Source organism: Amblyomma americanum, chromosome 1 (assembly GCF_052857255.1).
Source record: "Amblyomma americanum isolate KBUSLIRL-KWMA chromosome 1, ASM5285725v1, whole genome shotgun sequence".
NCBI classification, from domain to species: Eukaryota; Metazoa; Arthropoda; class Arachnida; order Ixodida; family Ixodidae; genus Amblyomma; species Amblyomma americanum.
The window spans coordinates 299,845,944-299,863,159 of record NC_135497.1 but is presented as its reverse complement, the minus strand read 5'-3'; the positions used below and the strand labels follow the sequence as shown (position 1 = coordinate 299,863,159).

General features: G+C 48.1%; 1 protein-coding gene across 5 annotated transcripts in view; it reads left to right on the top strand.

Moving 5' to 3' along the window:
- LOC144115286 (uncharacterized) overlaps window positions 1-17,216 on the top strand; it is an 85,820-nt gene that overhangs the window by 52,067 nt on the left and 16,537 nt on the right. For all 5 annotated transcript variants that reach the window (XM_077649606.1, XM_077649607.1, XM_077649604.1 and 2 more), the window contains exon 3: window positions 2,887-3,181. In XM_077649606.1, the coding sequence (XP_077505732.1) occupies window positions 2,887-3,181 (295 nt within the window). The remainder of the gene's footprint in view (window positions 1-2,886; window positions 3,182-17,216) is intronic.

The window sequence follows — 17,216 nt, the reverse complement described above, 5'->3', positions numbered from 1 at the left end:
GTACTCCAATCGCAATTTCAGATCGCGCGCTCTCCGCCGGATTCAGGCGCTCTGTCACAAAGCGTGCAGACCGCTCCAGGCCTGCGATTGGAATTCACCATGAGAATCGCGCTCTTGTGCGCTGTCACCTTTACGTTTGCGCCATACGGCTCTATGAACTACAATACAGGGAAACGGTATTCGACACAGGCGTTCTCGGGGAAAACTTTATCTGGCTTGGTAGGGGCTGTCTCCTTAAATGGTAGCGTAGCGAGGGTGCACCGCAATTTCTCGTCGCTGTCATTAAAGAGGTTTAGCATACCGGAGACGTACTAGCGGAGACGTAAAACGGTTTTACGTGCGGGAGCGGCGCATGCGCAGCGGCAAGGGCGTGGCTGGGTAGGACGACTACGCATGCGCAACAGGCGTACGTGAACACGGCATACGTCTCCGCTAGAACGTCTACGGTATGATAAATCTCTCCTATGGCTTTGTTTCAAAACGTAAAGAGCACCTGAGCGGAATGGATAAGAGGAACATGTCCAACATTCTCGGACAAAAATTTTGAAAATCGAAAAACTGTAAGACACTCTTATGGAAATGTTGAAGGTAATGGTGCGTACTTCTGATATGTTGCAAGATCTTTCTTTTAAAGTGTTTCCATTGAACGCATCGAACAGTTAATACGGCCATAGAAATCCAATGGAGAACGCTTTTGACAACAGCAAAACTTTAATAGGAAAAAAAAATACAAGACTGACGTCGGGTGATCTGCGGATATGTTGATGGTTATAGTGAAATCTTACATTGTACGGAAAAAAATAGCTTTCATATAAGGTTCGCGGCTCAAAAATGCTTTTGCCCAGAATTGTTGGGTATAAGTAACAACTTTCCTTCTCCAGAAAGAAACATCCCCAGCGTCAAGAATGCAGTGCTTTTCTAAAATAACAGATTTTTTCACAGGAAATATTTTCGTGTGCCTCTCGCGGGGTTCAAAGGAAGCAGCCAGCGCTGATGCGTTTTTGGAACGGGAAACATCTGCAGGAGCAGTGCGCCAGTGGACAGAACTACAAAAAGCCCGAGTGATGTAGTTCAGAGTTGGATGGAAATCTGTCTGGTCAGGCATTGTGGTCCGACGAAATGGATCAATCACTGCACATGCACAAAGTCGAAAAACAAAGTTGGAGCGACACTTAAGCTCCGCCTTTAAGGGTATGACGCGACCGCGGCTCCTTTTGACCACGCAGACACGGAGACTGTTTCCGATTTCACCATTACATACATAATGTGAAATACCACACGACATGCATACAAAGCCCCGCTTTAACCAAGCCGTACGAACGTGCCTGCGTGGCCTAGGGGTAGCGTGTCTGCCAAGGGTGAGAGAGATACAACAGTGATGGGTTTGCTTCGTAGCAGCGTGAGAGGCGACGCTACTAACGTGACTCGTCCTCTGCTTCGTGTTTATCTGAGGGTGAGGAGGAAGACGGCGGTCAACGGCCCGTGCGCTTAGCGCGTTGCTCGCGGTTGCTCCGATCACTGAAGTTCCGATGCGTCGTTTGTGTGGCTGGCGCCATCTATCGGAGCATCTTGTAACAGTCACCTTTTCGGCCAATCCAGATTTTTCGGTCACAACGACAATGACAACGCTGGCGGCAGCTTTTCTGCAGGACGGGGCCCTTAGGCTGTCGCGTAAAAAAATGTTTCGGAAATCGTACGGTTTTTTTTGTTCACGAGCCCTATTCATCCCTCAGAGCAGGCAGTAAACTTTAAAAACACGAACGGAAACCCGAAGCCAAGAATCTACTCCAGATCATGAAATTGCATTCTTCGCACATGAATACGCCCCCCGCTTCTGTCCAGCTCTTTGTGAACAAGAAACCCGTACGAGTTTAGAAACGTTTCTCTTTCTTTTTTCGACCGTGGTCAGTGACGCATTCTTCATTTTGCCAAGATCGAGTGATATGTCAGCGCGCAGGAAGGGACAGGCGAAGTTCACTGTAGTAAGGTATGGTGGCGTGAGTGTTGTAGACGCTTATCGCCTCGTCACACAAATGGCGCGCGACGAGGCAGTATAGGCTACGGCTGGGGCTGCGTGGTCAGGGAGAAAATGGTGCAAGTTCATGGACTATCAAATATTTGCTGTTATTGTATGAAAAACGTGCAAACTATAAAACACATCGCAGCCTGTAACAGTATAGTAAACTGAGGGAGTTGATTAATATTGATGTTGCCTCGAAACAGGGGAAACAAAAATGCAGCGCGCAGGCAACGTTCCTTCCGTACGCTGTGACTTAGTGCACTGTTTTTTTTTTTTCACTGGAACGTCGTGCAGCCACAGGTAACTTCTGATACACGAAAGAACCACGACGTCGGGTAATCTTTAGGATCCAAAAGGATTCAAGAGGTTAATGTGAATAAAAGAGAGCTAAATAATGGGAGTATTAAGGATATGTTAAAAAAACGAGGAAACACAATAAACAAACGGAGCGAGCAGGTATATAATTTAACAGGAGAAGGTGGCGGGAGTAGGGTGTTTTTGGACGCCGAAATTTGAGGTACTTGTGACTTAACGACAAACTGACAACCACCGATGCCCCGCTATGAATACAAAACCAGTGGACGTCTCTCTGTTTGATAACACGTGGTGCACGCACAAGAAGGCATGGCTGCGGTGTGGTCTTGTGCAGTGATTGCAAGTCGTAGACAAGTGACAAGACAAGTGAATAAATTACATTCGATACATTTATAAACACCTCTTGCAGTGACTTTACGACATCACGTGGAAAGTATTCCATTCACGACACTCATATTATTCTTTAGCGCAGCGTGAACCTCTCAAGCACGGTGCGACACAAGATTCTTTCTGAAACCGATGCAACCTCATTTGCCGTGCCGCTTGCGCAGGAGCCCCGGTCCTCACTCGCCGGCATCGACTCCGACGACGCCCAAGGCGCCCGGCATGGCCGCCGGCGGCCACCCTCTGGCGGGGGCCACGTACCGTCCGGCGGGCCCGCCGGCCTATGTCTCGCCGCAGAGCCCCGGCATCACCATCACGACGCAGAACGTGTCGGTGCCGGCGCCGGGCCCTTACCAGGACGGCCAGTACCAGTATGAGCTGCGCCAGGGATTCCTAGTGCCCGAGCCGCTGGTCGAAAACAAGATCGACGCGCTCAAGGAGCAGGCCAAGATCACCAACCAGGTACGCCTTGCAGCCGGACACATGCAAGCGAAGCGATAGGGCGCCAGCAGAGGCTTTGATGAGGACGTTCCGATGGGTATACCCGAGCGCTCCGCTTGTTTGTGCTCCACCGTAGCACATGAAAAAAAAAACGAAGAGACTCCTTCACCGTTAATGCATGTGTGTCTGAAAAAAAGTAAGGTATTCAAGATGGGAATGGAACTCTGAATTATTTTGCTGTCACCGGTTTTTGAGTGCTGGTTAGAGTGCCATTCTTTACCAGCACTCAGAAAACGACTGCATCGATACTCGACCAAAAGACTTTTTTACCTGGCCCGGAGAAACAGGGTCCCGCTCGCACGCGCATTTTCAGTTGCCGAAATTTGCTCGCGGTAAGATTCACTTTAAGTCTGAGCGTGCTTGCCGCTGACAGTGACGTCAAGGGCACCATTACTGAAAAAGTATTCACTCTCGACGCGCAGTATAACGCATTATGATCCCGCGTTTATATATACAAGCGGCTGACGATTGCACTCTTACGAGGCCGAATGAAGTAAATGTGCCTCGTAGAGGTGAACTCTCACAGGATGCAGCAGACACGCAACATCCAGCGCATCCTCTCTACTACACAAACCCTCTCACCGGATGTCTGAACTCATAAGGGCCATGCTTAAATAATTTAAAACTTGAGCGGAAGTAAACTAATGTTCCTTGAAGGCAAGGGTGAATAGCTCGCGCAAGATCCCAAAATTACCTCAGCGTTAAACTTAGTATTTCTTTTCGTTCCTTTATCTCTCTCTCTTCTTTACTGAGTTCACTGACTTATCTCCGAGGGCGAGAAGAAAGGAAGGAGTATCGTAAACACTGAGCCAAGAGTTGTGGCCGTCGCCGAGGCTGCCAAGACCAGCAGAGACGCGAAATGCAGCCCAGCTGTTTTTCACGGAAACTTTGCCGCTCGTCGGCATCGCGTCCTTTCTTTCCGATTTATCCAGCCGACCTGCTTGAACCCGTATACGAAATGTGCCGAGTGTAAGAATAGTACTTCCACTTATTTTATTTCAGTTTGAGCTTTGCCGGGTCATTGCAAGTTGGTTGATGGACGCGCGCTGGCGTTGAATGCAGCATCCCAGCTGTTGCTATGCCCGCACCGCTCTCCAAACGCCGGCTCTTCAAAAGAGAAAAAAAAACCTAGTCCCGGCGTAAAATTAACGCGGGTGGCTCTTGGCTTGCGGTGGAAAGAACTGAAATGGACAAAAATAAACTACATAAATAAAGACAAGGGCTGAATGGGGGTTTCCTCTTCTTTTCTGTCGCGCAATGATGATTTGAGCTTCAAATGTGCCAAAACAAGAAAAAAATGCGTGACAAGCTAAGATTATCAGGAATAACGAAACAAGGTTGCTAATAGATTCACGCGAAAGACAGCCGTTTCATTACAGCTGGTGCACATCTCTTGAGTTCGAAAGATAGCAAAGGCTATCGGTGTGCAGGTGTCTCGTGAGGGTGTAATCTGCACCTTTAACTGTGGTAGCAGCACTGTAGCTCATGGTAGTGTGACTTTCTGCTGCTTTTGTAAAGGTATAGCTTCTCCGCAAAGCCCACGTGACTGCAGCTTATCCCGCTCTGGAAGCTCGGAGCTCGCGCGCCTTGCGTGCCCTAGGAAAGTTACTCTCGCTGTCTCCATGACGACCTCGTGTTCGCTTGCGAACACACGAAAGCACTTAATCCTGTCGCAAGCACACACAAGCACATGCAAGCACTTAATCCTGGGCTGAGCGCACGCGACTGTGGAAAGAAACCGACTCGAGGATGAACGATCAGTGGAGCGTTTCTTCGTAACGTGACGTCGCACTCGATTCATGTTCAACCTGCGCAGCGCTTGTCTTGAAGCAGGATGGAAGGACAATCTCTTCTCATTTGTGCTCACCAACAAGAGTATCAAGGTACAATGGCCAGAATGACTGATGGAATGACCAGAAGCAGGGGAAACATGCTCGAACAAGATGCTCATGAGGCAAAACGTTTGAGACTCGCGCGGTTATTTAGCGTGCAGAAAAAAAAATAAAATGACGGTCGCTTTGCGTAGCTGGGCCAAATACGAAATAGGTGCGCTAGAAGTTTGGCTTTTACATCGGTTCCGGTGTTCAGATCCAGTGTTCGCGGATGGCCGTTGTTCAGATAGCGATAATGGGCTAATGTCCATATATGCGGAATAGCCCACTCTCTACATTCGTAGATCCCTGGGAGTCTTCCTACCACTCCTGGCACAGTGATACAGCGGCCAAGCAACGCGCCGCTTTCCATCTATGGCAGGTGCTGCCATCGGTCGGACTTGGGTTGTCTGGGTTCGGTTGCGACCCAGGTTGCTCTTGTCGGGCCGCCTATCCCGATTGGATGAGCTGATCACAAAACTGGCTGCAGACAGACGAACACACAATAACTAAGTGAGGGGAATTCACTATATAAGTGCTAGTCCACTAAAAATGGTAAACCCGTTCGGCTCAAAACTTCTTTTCTTTTTAAGCAGTGAATTTCATAGCCAAACTCGATGTCCTCATAAAACCTTCTCATGTCTGAAGTACTTAAAGGGACACTGACGACAATTCGCTCCAATTTTTATTCATGGTAAAATTCAATTTTATGGCTCTTTCTGGGGACGTTGATGTTTTTCTGGCAGCAAAAAAGCGCATTTATTGCCGAGAAAAGTGCATTTTAAAATCTTCCCACCACTCGATTCAATCTCGTGATGTCTGCACCGAGAACTCCGTGATCACCATTTTGAAGTGAATAGCGGTATAGCCTAGCCTCCGAGACCCGCGAGAAACTGCGTCGACGCATCGCTTTTTAGTTGCGAAGTCGGTCGGTGGTGGCGACACCTGTATTTCATTTTTTGGCATTCTCTTACTTGTGAAGTCCCTATCTTCAGCGAAAGCATAGCGTCCGTGTAGTTAGAATGCGGTAACCTATTGATACAAGCCAACCTCAGTTCATTCTGTTTTCGCTTTAAAAGTTTATTGAAATATTTGGTAATTTTTTTTTCATTGGTCACACAGTTAAATGTTCCTGCTTATATAAGACTGCATTTAAAGATATTGACAAAAGAGAGCTCCGTGCTGAAAGACCTGCTAGCTCCTCTCTTCTTTTAAGATTAATTCCACTCATGCGGGTCCCGCTGCATGATTTCCTGTAAAGAGCCCCTTCGCCACCCCAAGCAAAAAAAAACTTTAAGCATACTTTACGCGAACTACAGCACGAGTAAGTGTGCGACGCAAACAGAATAAAATCTCAATATTTTCCCGCTGCTACCCTTTCATATGGAAACAGTGACAATGAACACAAAAAGCGTTCGAAAAATTTTATTTTCTTTTCTTGGAAAGAAAGGACGATTTATTTAGCCTTACTGAAGAACCAAGAAAAAACAATTGCAGACATTTTCTTTGTTGGTAAATGTCCGTCTGCAACCTGAGCATGGAGCGAATTGTGGCGAAGTTCGCAACCGACAAGAACAGTCGGGAATCGGTTGTTGCGCAGGAGCTTCTGACCAACCCTGCCACACCCCTTCTCGACGATAACGCCATTGACTGAGCAAAGCCAAGGGCGCAGTAACCAAGCAAGACAAAGCACCTCCTTTTTTGCTACGAAGCGTGACAGCTTCGCCATAAGTGCTGGCAAAAACGATAACTTTACGTCTCTTGAGTGTATGGACACGTGTTTGCCACCTCTCAGGGAGCCATCCACGGTTTTAAAGCTAAACACACATAGCGCGTGAAAAAATGGGTGCTGGATGGTTCTGTTGCGAGGGAGGCACCGTGAAAGACGCTGGTTCCTTCGTCTTCTGGCAGGATCAACAGATTCCTCCCAAGCGACCAACCGCCCGAACAGCAGCTTAGGAAGCGTGGAACGCGCGACAGCAGTGCGGCCCGAGGTGGAATTTATCGTTGCTTTTGTTTAGGTCGCGGAGAGGGCCGGGCTTCGCTGGCCGGGGCTCGTGCGGGCGTTCGTACAGACGACCTCAAACGGCAGCGACACACAAACAGTGTGTGCCAGTGCTAAAGTTAGAGAGGGACCCCTGAGGCACACGGCGCGCGCGAGTCCGGAGGCGATAGGTGCTTCAAGGACTGGATTCACGCCAGCAGAAAGACCTGACCCGGACTCGGGCCGGCGGAGCGCCGCTGGGACCGGAGCGCGATCTGGAGCGTAGGCCGGCAGCTCCTTCCCTCCGGGCCGCGGGCACGGTCAGGACCGCGCGTGGGCGCACGCGCCGCAGCTGAGAGCAAATCCATACTCTCGGGAGGCTTCCTTCCAGCGCAAGCAGCCTTTCCTGTAGCAAAACCTAATCAAAAAGCCCTGCCCGCCCGGTTTGGAAGCGCACTCTGTTTACCAGGATGCGTCCCAGACGATGAAAGCCGCGCCTGGACGAAAGCGATTCTTTGAGCCTGAACAAGGAAAAAAATAAGAGAGGAGAGAAGCTTGACGTGCAGACGAGAGAACGAGCCGCACTGTTTCAGCGGAAAATGGCGGATAGTGATCAGCGTGTGGGAGACTAGCATTTCCGGGGAAAGAAATAGCGGAGGCGTTTGGCGAGTTATAGAGTAGGTGCTGAGTAGAGGAACGCGCGAAGAGGAGTAACAAAGAGGAGCTGCAGTGTACCACTTGGCACTCAGACAGAGGGCACTCGGATAGAGATTCACAGCCGCAGTAATGAGGGCTAGCAGCGTGCAAGGCAAGCGAGGAAGGCGGGCTTCGGTTTCACGGTAGTGCCCTTGAAATTCTGCCTCGTTTTTTTCGAACCCTGAGAGAACGCAAATCCTGCGGCAAGATTTCCCGGAGAAAAAACTGCTAAGAGCGAATAAGGAAGGAACAGAGTGCAGAGGATTCTACCCAAAGCTTCCTTGTGAACAGTCAAATTGCACGTGGTCGTAGTTAGAATTGAGCATATATCAGGATCAAGGTAGTTTAATTGCAAAAAATGAAATTAAGAAAATTGGCGAAAGAGTTACTGTTGCACAGATCGTTCGACGTCGTCTGAAAGCGCAACTCGTGAATATTTCCTTCCGCACCCTACAACAATGCAAGCAAAATGCATGGATAGATGAAACTTGAGCCGCAAGAAATTTGGGAAGTTATGACAACGATGGAAGCAAGTGAAAAAACTCAGAACTATTAGGCTATGGCGAACATAATAATGTTCCAGCATTTAATGCGCTCAAATACTCAGAGAAACAAAATTTAATAGTGCAAAAAGGTCATATATATGAATATCTGCTGCACTAGATCGCATATATTCAGCCATGACAGCTGCATTCAGTGGTGCAGCTGACTGCGATTAAGAAGCGAACCGAAAAACCAAACAGAATCCAGCGCGTAAATAATAAATTTAATATACAATAGCTTCTCACTATTTTGCAGTAATATAGATGTAACTATTCTTAACAGGATGGTCATTTCTGTTCCTACTTGTTAATTTCTGTTCACTTCTGTTCCCAATAAGGCATGTTTTCTTTTTTTTTGCCTCCTCTGTCCTATAAACTCAGGAAGGAGACAAGAGAGGGGGGACCTTCTTGCTATCATTGGTATGACACTTGCCACGGCTGTAGTAGCGACTAAAGTTTGAGAATTTGGTCGAAATCAAAATCTTGCAGGAAAAGGGAGCAACGGAAGAGGAGGTTAATTGCTGTGATGAGACGGTATAGCTGCAGGAATACGGCATACATACGGAGCGCCTCACAGGCAAAAGAAAAAAACGAGAAAAAGAAAAGTCTGTGTGCTGCAGAAAGTAAACTGAAACAAAACAGCTAGCTGCCGCCTTGAGCAAGCGGGAGCATCGCTTAAATCACACCAAATTTAGAACTTAATGCGAACTGACATCACACAGCACACGGGCGCCTTAGCGTTTCGCCTCTGTCGAAACACAGCCGCCGCGGTCGGATTCAGTGCCACGTTTCTGTAAAACGTCAAATTAAAGATATCCAGGTGGTCGAAATTATTCCGGAGCTTTCCACTACGGTACCTATTTCTTGCTTTCTTTTTCACGCCCTTCTTTATCCCTTTCCTTACGGCGTGTTTTATAATAATAATAATAATAATAATAATAATAATAATAATAATAATAATAATAATAATAATAATAATAATAATAATAATAATAATAATAATAATAATAATAATAATAATAATAATAATAATATTAATAATAATTGTTTTTCGGGAAGGGAAATGGCACACTATCTGTCTCACATATCGTTGGACACTTGAACCGCGCCGTAACGAAAGGGATAAAGGAGAAAGTGAAAGAAGATAGGAAGAATGAGGTGCCGTAGTGGAGGGCTCCGGAATAATTTCGACCACCTGGGGATCTTTAACGTGCACTGACATCGCACAACGCACGGGCGCCTTAGCGTTTTTCCTCCATACAACACGAAGTCGGACACAAATGTCCAGAACACGCTAGTGGAAATCCCGCCGCGCAGAAAAGGGAATGGAAACTGTCTACATTCTTAACGTCTATAGTTAACCCAAGGACAGAACTAAAGCAACCTCCGACATTATCCGTAAGGCCGTAAAACTAGCAGGGAAATCCCAACTTGTAGTGGTGGGCGATTTCAACGCGCAACACCCGGCCTGGGGATACCGGGTAGCGCACGTAAAAGGAACGGCGCTATGGCAGTCCATACAAGACGAGGGTATGACGATCCTTAAAGACGTCAAAGCGCCTACTCGGATAGGCAATAGCGTCAGCATGCACACAACCCTCGATCTTTCCCTTAGTAAAAACATTAACTCAGCCATATGGACAAACACAGGCCTCACGTTAGGAAACGACCACTACATAGTGGAAACAACCTTCGAGACGGCCCTATACAAACCTACCCTGTTAAAAACGAGACTCACAGATTGGGACCGCTTCCACAAAATTAGGAACAAAACCACTCCGAAAGAAATCGGCAACCTGAAAGAGTGGACCCGCGCATTGAAGGAAGATGTAAAAGCCACCACAGAGGACACAGAGGCGATAACCTCGCAACACACGACCGACCCTAAATTGAAACACATGTGGGAAGCCTACCTGAGCTTACATCTGAGGTGGAAAAAACGAAACCACAATCGCTCCCTCAGAAAGAGGATAACACAGCTGCAAAGGAAGATAGAAGCGTACGCGTTCGAGCTGGAAAGGCAGCAGTGGGGGCAGGTATGCGGCAGCATGAACGGGCACCACCTGGGTAAGAAAAACAGGTGGCTTCTGCTGGGGACACTTACTCGACCCCACACAGACCAAATCGGCTCAACGCAATAGACTTGCTCGAATAGCACACAAATATGCAGGTAACACAGAAGAATTGATCAAAGAACTCAATGATAGATAACTAAACACCACGTGTTCCACCAGCCCCCTTCCCTGGTATAAGAGCGAGCCGAACCCAGAATTTAGACCAGGAATTCAGCACTGCTGAAGTACGGCAAGTCATGAGCCAACTAAAAACGACATCAGCCGCAGGACCCGACGGCGTCACCAACAAAATGTTGAGAAATCTAGACCTTACGTTAGTGATTCCCCTAACTGACCTAATAAACAAACTCTGGCAGGAGGGTGAAATCCCTCAAGAATGGAACACGCCAGAATCATCTTTATACCTAAACCAGGCAAGAAGCTAACAGCCGAAAACCTAAGACCCATCTCCCTTTACATCTTGTTTAGGGAAAACTAATGGAACACGGGGTTCTAAACAGACTCCAGGGATGCGCGGAAGATAACGACTTCCTACCCCCCTCCATGCTAGGCTTTAGAGCCCAACTGTACACGCAGGATGTCATAATTCAACTTAGTGAAGATGTAATCCCCAAAAGCTAGAACACGAGAGCTATCCTCGTATTAGACTTAAACAAGGCTTTTGACAACGTGTCACACGAGGCCATCCTCACTAACCTATCGAGGCTAAATCCAGGATACAGAACCTTCAATTACATAAGATCGTTTCTGGACCAAAGGACGGCAGAGATATCGCTCGGTGGGTGATATCGGATCCTATATGCATGGGCTGTCGGGGGACACCGCAGGACTCGGTACTCTCGCCGTTCTTATTTAACCTGGCCCTCGTAGAACTACCGAAACAGCTCGAGGCCATGCCTAATCTCAGGCACACTTTCTATGCCGACGATATTGCCCTCTGGATAACGAAGGAAATGATGGGGAGATAGAAGGGACCCTACAAAGCGCCGTCGATACCATAGAAGCCTACGTTAAAACGCTAGGACTAGAATGTTATCATCCCAAATCGAGCTCCTAATTAAAAGAGACATTCGAGAGGACAGAAATCCAGCCTCCCGCCAGCCAACATAAGCATACAAGTGCAAGGAAAAGTAATTAGACAAGTGAGTTCCATCCGAATCTTTGGAATGATAATCCAAGAGAACCGCCAAAATACCGAAATAATCGAAAATTAAACGCCTCAGTTCACCAAACCATTAGACTGATCCGACGCATAGCGACCAGAACAGGAGTTAAGGAAAAAGATCTATGTCGGTTGGTGCAAGCCTTTGTCATCAGCAGGATGAATTACGCACTCCCCTATTCACAGTTATACAATGCCTGAGGAACTCAAAATTGAAGGACTCATCAGGCACGCCTACAAGGCAGCCCTAGGTCTACCAGTCAACACCCAACTGAGAAGTTACTGCAACTCGGCCTACACAACACGCTAGACGAATTGACTGAGGCCCCATCGTAGAATGCAAGAGCTCAAGCTCACTAGAAACAATGCGGGTGGAGCAATAATAGAAAGGCTCGAATAAAAGCGGATACTCGAAAAATCCCGTCCAACCTCCGAAGAACAATCACGGTAAAACCATTACCGAAAAATATGCACCTCGTCCATCACGAAGGAAGACGCAAGGCCAGAGCAAAAGCCCTAGCTAAGAAACTTGAGGCCGACAGGACGTAGTCTACGTAGACGCGGCAGCTTACCCAACACCCGAGAAAGCATTCACGATAGCCGCGGTGACCGAGGAAGGCCAACTTATAGCAAACGCGACAGTACGCACCAACTCTTCAAAAATAGCCGAAGAAGTGATAATCGCCTTGGCGTTGACAAACCCGCGAGCAGAAGTGATTGTCAGCGATTCTAAAGCAGCCATTGGCAATTTTGCCAAGGGCAGAATATATGCCATCTCCTGTGAATTCTCAGAAATTACCCGAAGACAGGGCAGACGTGGAATTGGTTTGGGTACCGGCTCACTCGTCAAACCGGGAACGAGGCCGCCCACGATAAAGCTCGAGGATCTATCGGCCGAGCTGTGGACGCTAACTCGGACGTTCGAAAAGACGAGAGACGGCCTTAATACCTGCCATGAGTTTACTCAGCATTACAGGCTAGAAAGGCTAACCTTCCCTGCTCAGCATAAAAGCCTAAACAAAGAACAGGAGGTACTGTGGAGACAACTTCAAACGAAAACTCTCCCTAATCCAGCTAAGCCATGTGTACCAGATAGATTTAAGCCAGAGTGCAGCAAATGCGGCGGAAAAGCCACCGTAGACTACATCTTCTGGGACTGTCTAAGAGATCCTCCACAAATATCGCTCAAGAGGCTCGCGCTCCCGGCCCGTGGGAGGCCTTGTTGCCCAGCTCCGACCTGGAAACCCAAGTACAGGTGGTGACGAGAGCCGAAGAGGTAGCCGCAAGTCTCCACTGACGGCCACCACTGATCAACAAACTCATTTATAACTCAAGCCGATAATGAACGTTTTCCAATCGAATCCTCCATAAAAACGCAGCCGCCGCGGTCAAGTTCTAACCCCCGAACTCCGGATCAGTATCCGAGCGCTCTAACCACTGAGCCACCGCCGGCTCAGGTGTCCGCCGATATATGAGACAGATACTGCGCCGTTTCCTTTCCCCCAAAACCAATTATTATTATTATTATTATTATTATTATTATTATTATTATTATTATTATTATTATTATCATTATTAAACGCACACAGCGTTCCTCTCTCTGTCAATACCATCACTTAGCTCAAAGCGCCATTGAGGCGTTCATTGACCCAGGGAGCCATTTATGTGCGTCTCCTTTCCTTTCGTGACTTTTTTGAACAGATGGAAGTTGATGGAGACGACGACGTGCAATGCACAGCGCGAGAGTGCGTTGCAGATTTACACGAGGTGTGATCAGCTCCGGCGATCGATTAATGCTCTCGTTCAGGGCCAGCCCAGCTGATCTGCTCGTGCGCCGCGTGTTATAAATAAATTGAGTTTTGGGGCAAGGAAATGACACAGTATCTGTCTCAAATATCGGCGGACACCTCAACCGCGCCGTAAGGGAAGAAATAAAAGACGGAGTGAAAGAAGAAAGGAAGAGGAGTCGCAGTGGAGGGCTCCGGAATAATTTCGACCTCCTGGGGATCTTTAACGTGCACTGAAACCGCACATCACACGGGCGCCTGTGCGTTTCGCCTCCATCAAAACGCCGCCGCCGCGGTCGGGTTGGAATCCGGTAACTCCGGATCAGTAGCCAAGCGCCCTAACCACTGACTGAGCTACCGCGGCGGGTCGCGCCGCTTGTTCAAAACCCATTTCACTGGTAGCCGCTTGGGGCCGCGGCATACGCGAGACCGTACCCTGAATGATGCGAGACGCGCACCTGGCTCATATAGCGTTCCTCGTCTCGCAATGCACGGCATGGACCATGCAGTTACGTAGGCCCGAGCCATGTATGGCTCCGGTAGAGCGCGGACACTCGTGGCTCGGCATATGCTCGACTAGGTGGCGCCGAGAAAGCTGCCTCTGACTCTCGCTAGGCGCCGTGCATTACGATGCTCCAAGCGGCGCGGGAAACTTCGCTGCTGGTTGGCGAGCCTTTCTTAGACAATGATGGAGACTGTGCTTGCCTAAGTCACCGATTGTTGACCGATGCGGAGACCGCCACAACGGCACCTCTTTGTTCCTTTTTTCTTTCATTCTCTCCTTTATCCCTTCCATTACGGCTCGGTTCGGGTGTCCACCGAGATAAGTGGGACGGTTATTGTGCCATTTCCTTTCCTCACAAACCAATTTTCATTTTGAACGACGCGACCAAACACCCGCCGCGGTGGCGCAGTGGATAGGGCGCTCGGCGACTGATCCGGAGATCCCGTGTTCGAACCGACCGCGGCGGCTGTGTTTTTATGGAGGAAAAACGCTAAGGCGCCCGTGTGCTGTGCGATGTCAGCGCACGTTAAAGATCCCCAGGTGGTCGAAATTATTCCGGAGCCCTCCACTACGGCACCTCTTCCGTCCTTTCTTCTTTCATTCCCTCCTTTATCCCTTCCCTTACGGCGCCGTTCAGGTGTCCGACGATATATGAGGCAGATACTGCGCCATTTCCTTTCCCCCAAAAACCAATTATTAACGACGCGACCAAAGGTAATGAATGAGCAATAAATGTTAAATAAACGTTTTTTGAGAAACTGTGTAGCAATTCTGCAGGGAAGTTCAAACTACGCCCTTCAGCTTGTGGCTGGGTGCCTAGGCTGCGGAGCAATTAAGCTTTGTACAATTCTCGTGTTCCGAAAATTTTTTCGGCCCCCGTACGAGCCACAGCGACGCGTTGCCGTAAAGGCACTGACAATGAGCATGAATTTACTCAACCGAGCAGAATTGCTACACAGTTTCTCATAAAACGTTTATTTAACATTTATTGCTCATTCATTACCTTTGGTCGCGTCGTTAATGATAATGATATATGAGACAGATACTGCGCCATTACCTTTCCCCAAAAACCAATTATTAATTATTATTATTAACGACGCGACCAAAGGTAATGAATGAGCAATAAATGTTAAATAAACGTTTTATGAGAAACTGTGTAGCAATTCTGCTCGGTTGAGTAAATTCATGCTCATTTTCAGTGCCTTTGCGGCAACGCGTCGCTGTGGCTCGTACGGGGCCGAAAAAATTTTCGGAACACGAGAATTGTACAAAGCTTAATTGCTCCGCAGCCTAGGCACCCAGCCACAAGCTGAAGGGCGGACTTTGAACTTCCCTGCGCGATGTGCACAATGAGCCACTCAGTACATGGCTGTGTCTGTCGTCAAGGATTTAAAAAAAAGTGAGATATCAGTGTTCTGAAAACTTTTTGGGGCACCTGTACAACTGCCGCGCCAACGCACACAGGGCTGGGGTTCGAAACTTAGTCGTAGAAGTTTCTTTTAATTTCAACAGCAAACACGCACACCGTAGGGCACTTTTGAAGCATTTTATTGGCGCACCACAGAGATAATATAATAATTGGTTTTTTTTGGGGGGGAAGGAAATGGCGCAGTATCTGTCTCATATATCTTTGGACACCTGAACCGCGCCGTAAGGGAAGGGATAAAGGAGGGAGTGAAAGAAGAAAGGAAAAATAGGTGCCGTAGTGGAGGGCTCCGGCATAATTTCGACCACCTGGGGATCTTTAACGTGCACTGCCATCGCACAGCACACGGGCGCCTTAGCGTTTTTCCTCCATAAAAACGCAGCCGCCGCGGTCGGGTTCGCACCACAGAGAGCAAGGAAGGAAAAGTCCAAAAGAGAAAATGTGAAGTCAAAGTTCTGCTGCCGCTGCCGCCGAAAGTGCGCCACCAGAAAGCTCGCACCAAAGTTCTCCAGGAAATTGAGGAAAAAAAGTGAACCTCTGCTGCCGGAACCAAGGAAAGAGAGTGGCAGCCCACCTTCTCATCCGTCCACTCACTTCAACGTAAGACAAAAGTGCATACCAAAGGAAGCAAGGAAGTTATAGAAAGGCACTAGTAAAAGAGTCGTGGGCTGTTGCTGCTGCCTTTCCCCCAAATAAAAAAAAACACATCCAGAGAGCAGGCCAAAGAAGCCTCTCTTTTTGCCGCCAAAAAGCGAAGAAAAAATTTGGAGGGTGCTTAAGCTTCGTCTTTAAGAGTGAGACGCGACAGCGTGTTGCAGCGTTGCCAAGGGGTGCACGGAACGCAATCGCCTGTTCGGTGCGACGCGTGGCCCTTTGGACAAGCTAAGGAAAGGACGCCTGTCTCACATATCTCTGTGGACACCCCAACTGAGCCGTAAGGGAAGGAAAACGAAATGAAAATTGGTTTTAAGGAAAGGAAATGACACCTGTTCCACAATTCTCGCTGGACTCCCGTACCACGCCGTAAGAGAAGGAAGAGGAGGAGGAGAAATCTGAGGAGGACAATTTTTCACTCACGGCCAATGCCGCCGACGCCGGCGCCAGCTTTTCTGCTATACGAGCTCCTTAACGCTGTCGCGTTAAAATAAGACTTCACTCGTTCACTCACGCACACGCAAAGCATAAGCGAAACCAAAGAGCAGCATGGGCGCTACAAAAACGGTAAAGCAGTAGGCAGTGCAAGGAAAACGCAAGCCAACGGCCAGAATTTGGTGCGGCTACCAAAAGCGCGCCATAAAACACAACCATGAGAGCAAACAAAATCTCGAAGTAGTGCGACGAACGACTCGCAAAACGCAGGGGCTGACACTTGCTACTCTCCATTAAAGCACGAAATATAAAGCGCTGTAGGTTAAGTGCTTCAAAAAATTGGAGCCAAGTGGTGACAACAGTGCTCCTAACAAAAAGGGGAAAAAGCACAAGCAGAAAACAGAAAAAAAGGCCGAAAAGAATCTCGAACAAAAATGAAGAAAAAAAGCCCGATCAGATACCTGAACTTGCACATGAAAAAGCCCTTACCGAATCATCAGGAAAAGAAAGAGGTACGAAAGAAAAAGTTAAAGCACAAACAAACAAAAAAACCTGAGCACGAACAAAAAAAAATTGGAGGACGCTTAAGCTTCGTCTTTTAGAATGACGCGACATGGTGTTGCAGCGTTGCCAAAGGGTTCACGGAACAGAACGCCATCGGCGTTCGGCGCGACGCGTGGCCCGTTGGACAATTTAAGGAAAGGACACCTGTCTCATATATCTCATAGACAAGTGAAGGAAAATAAAATTAAAATTGGTTTTAAGGAAAGGAAACGACGCCTGTGTAAGAATTCTCGCTGAATAACCGTACCGCGCCGTAAGGTAAAGAAAATCCCTTCCCTTACGGCGCGGTTCAGGT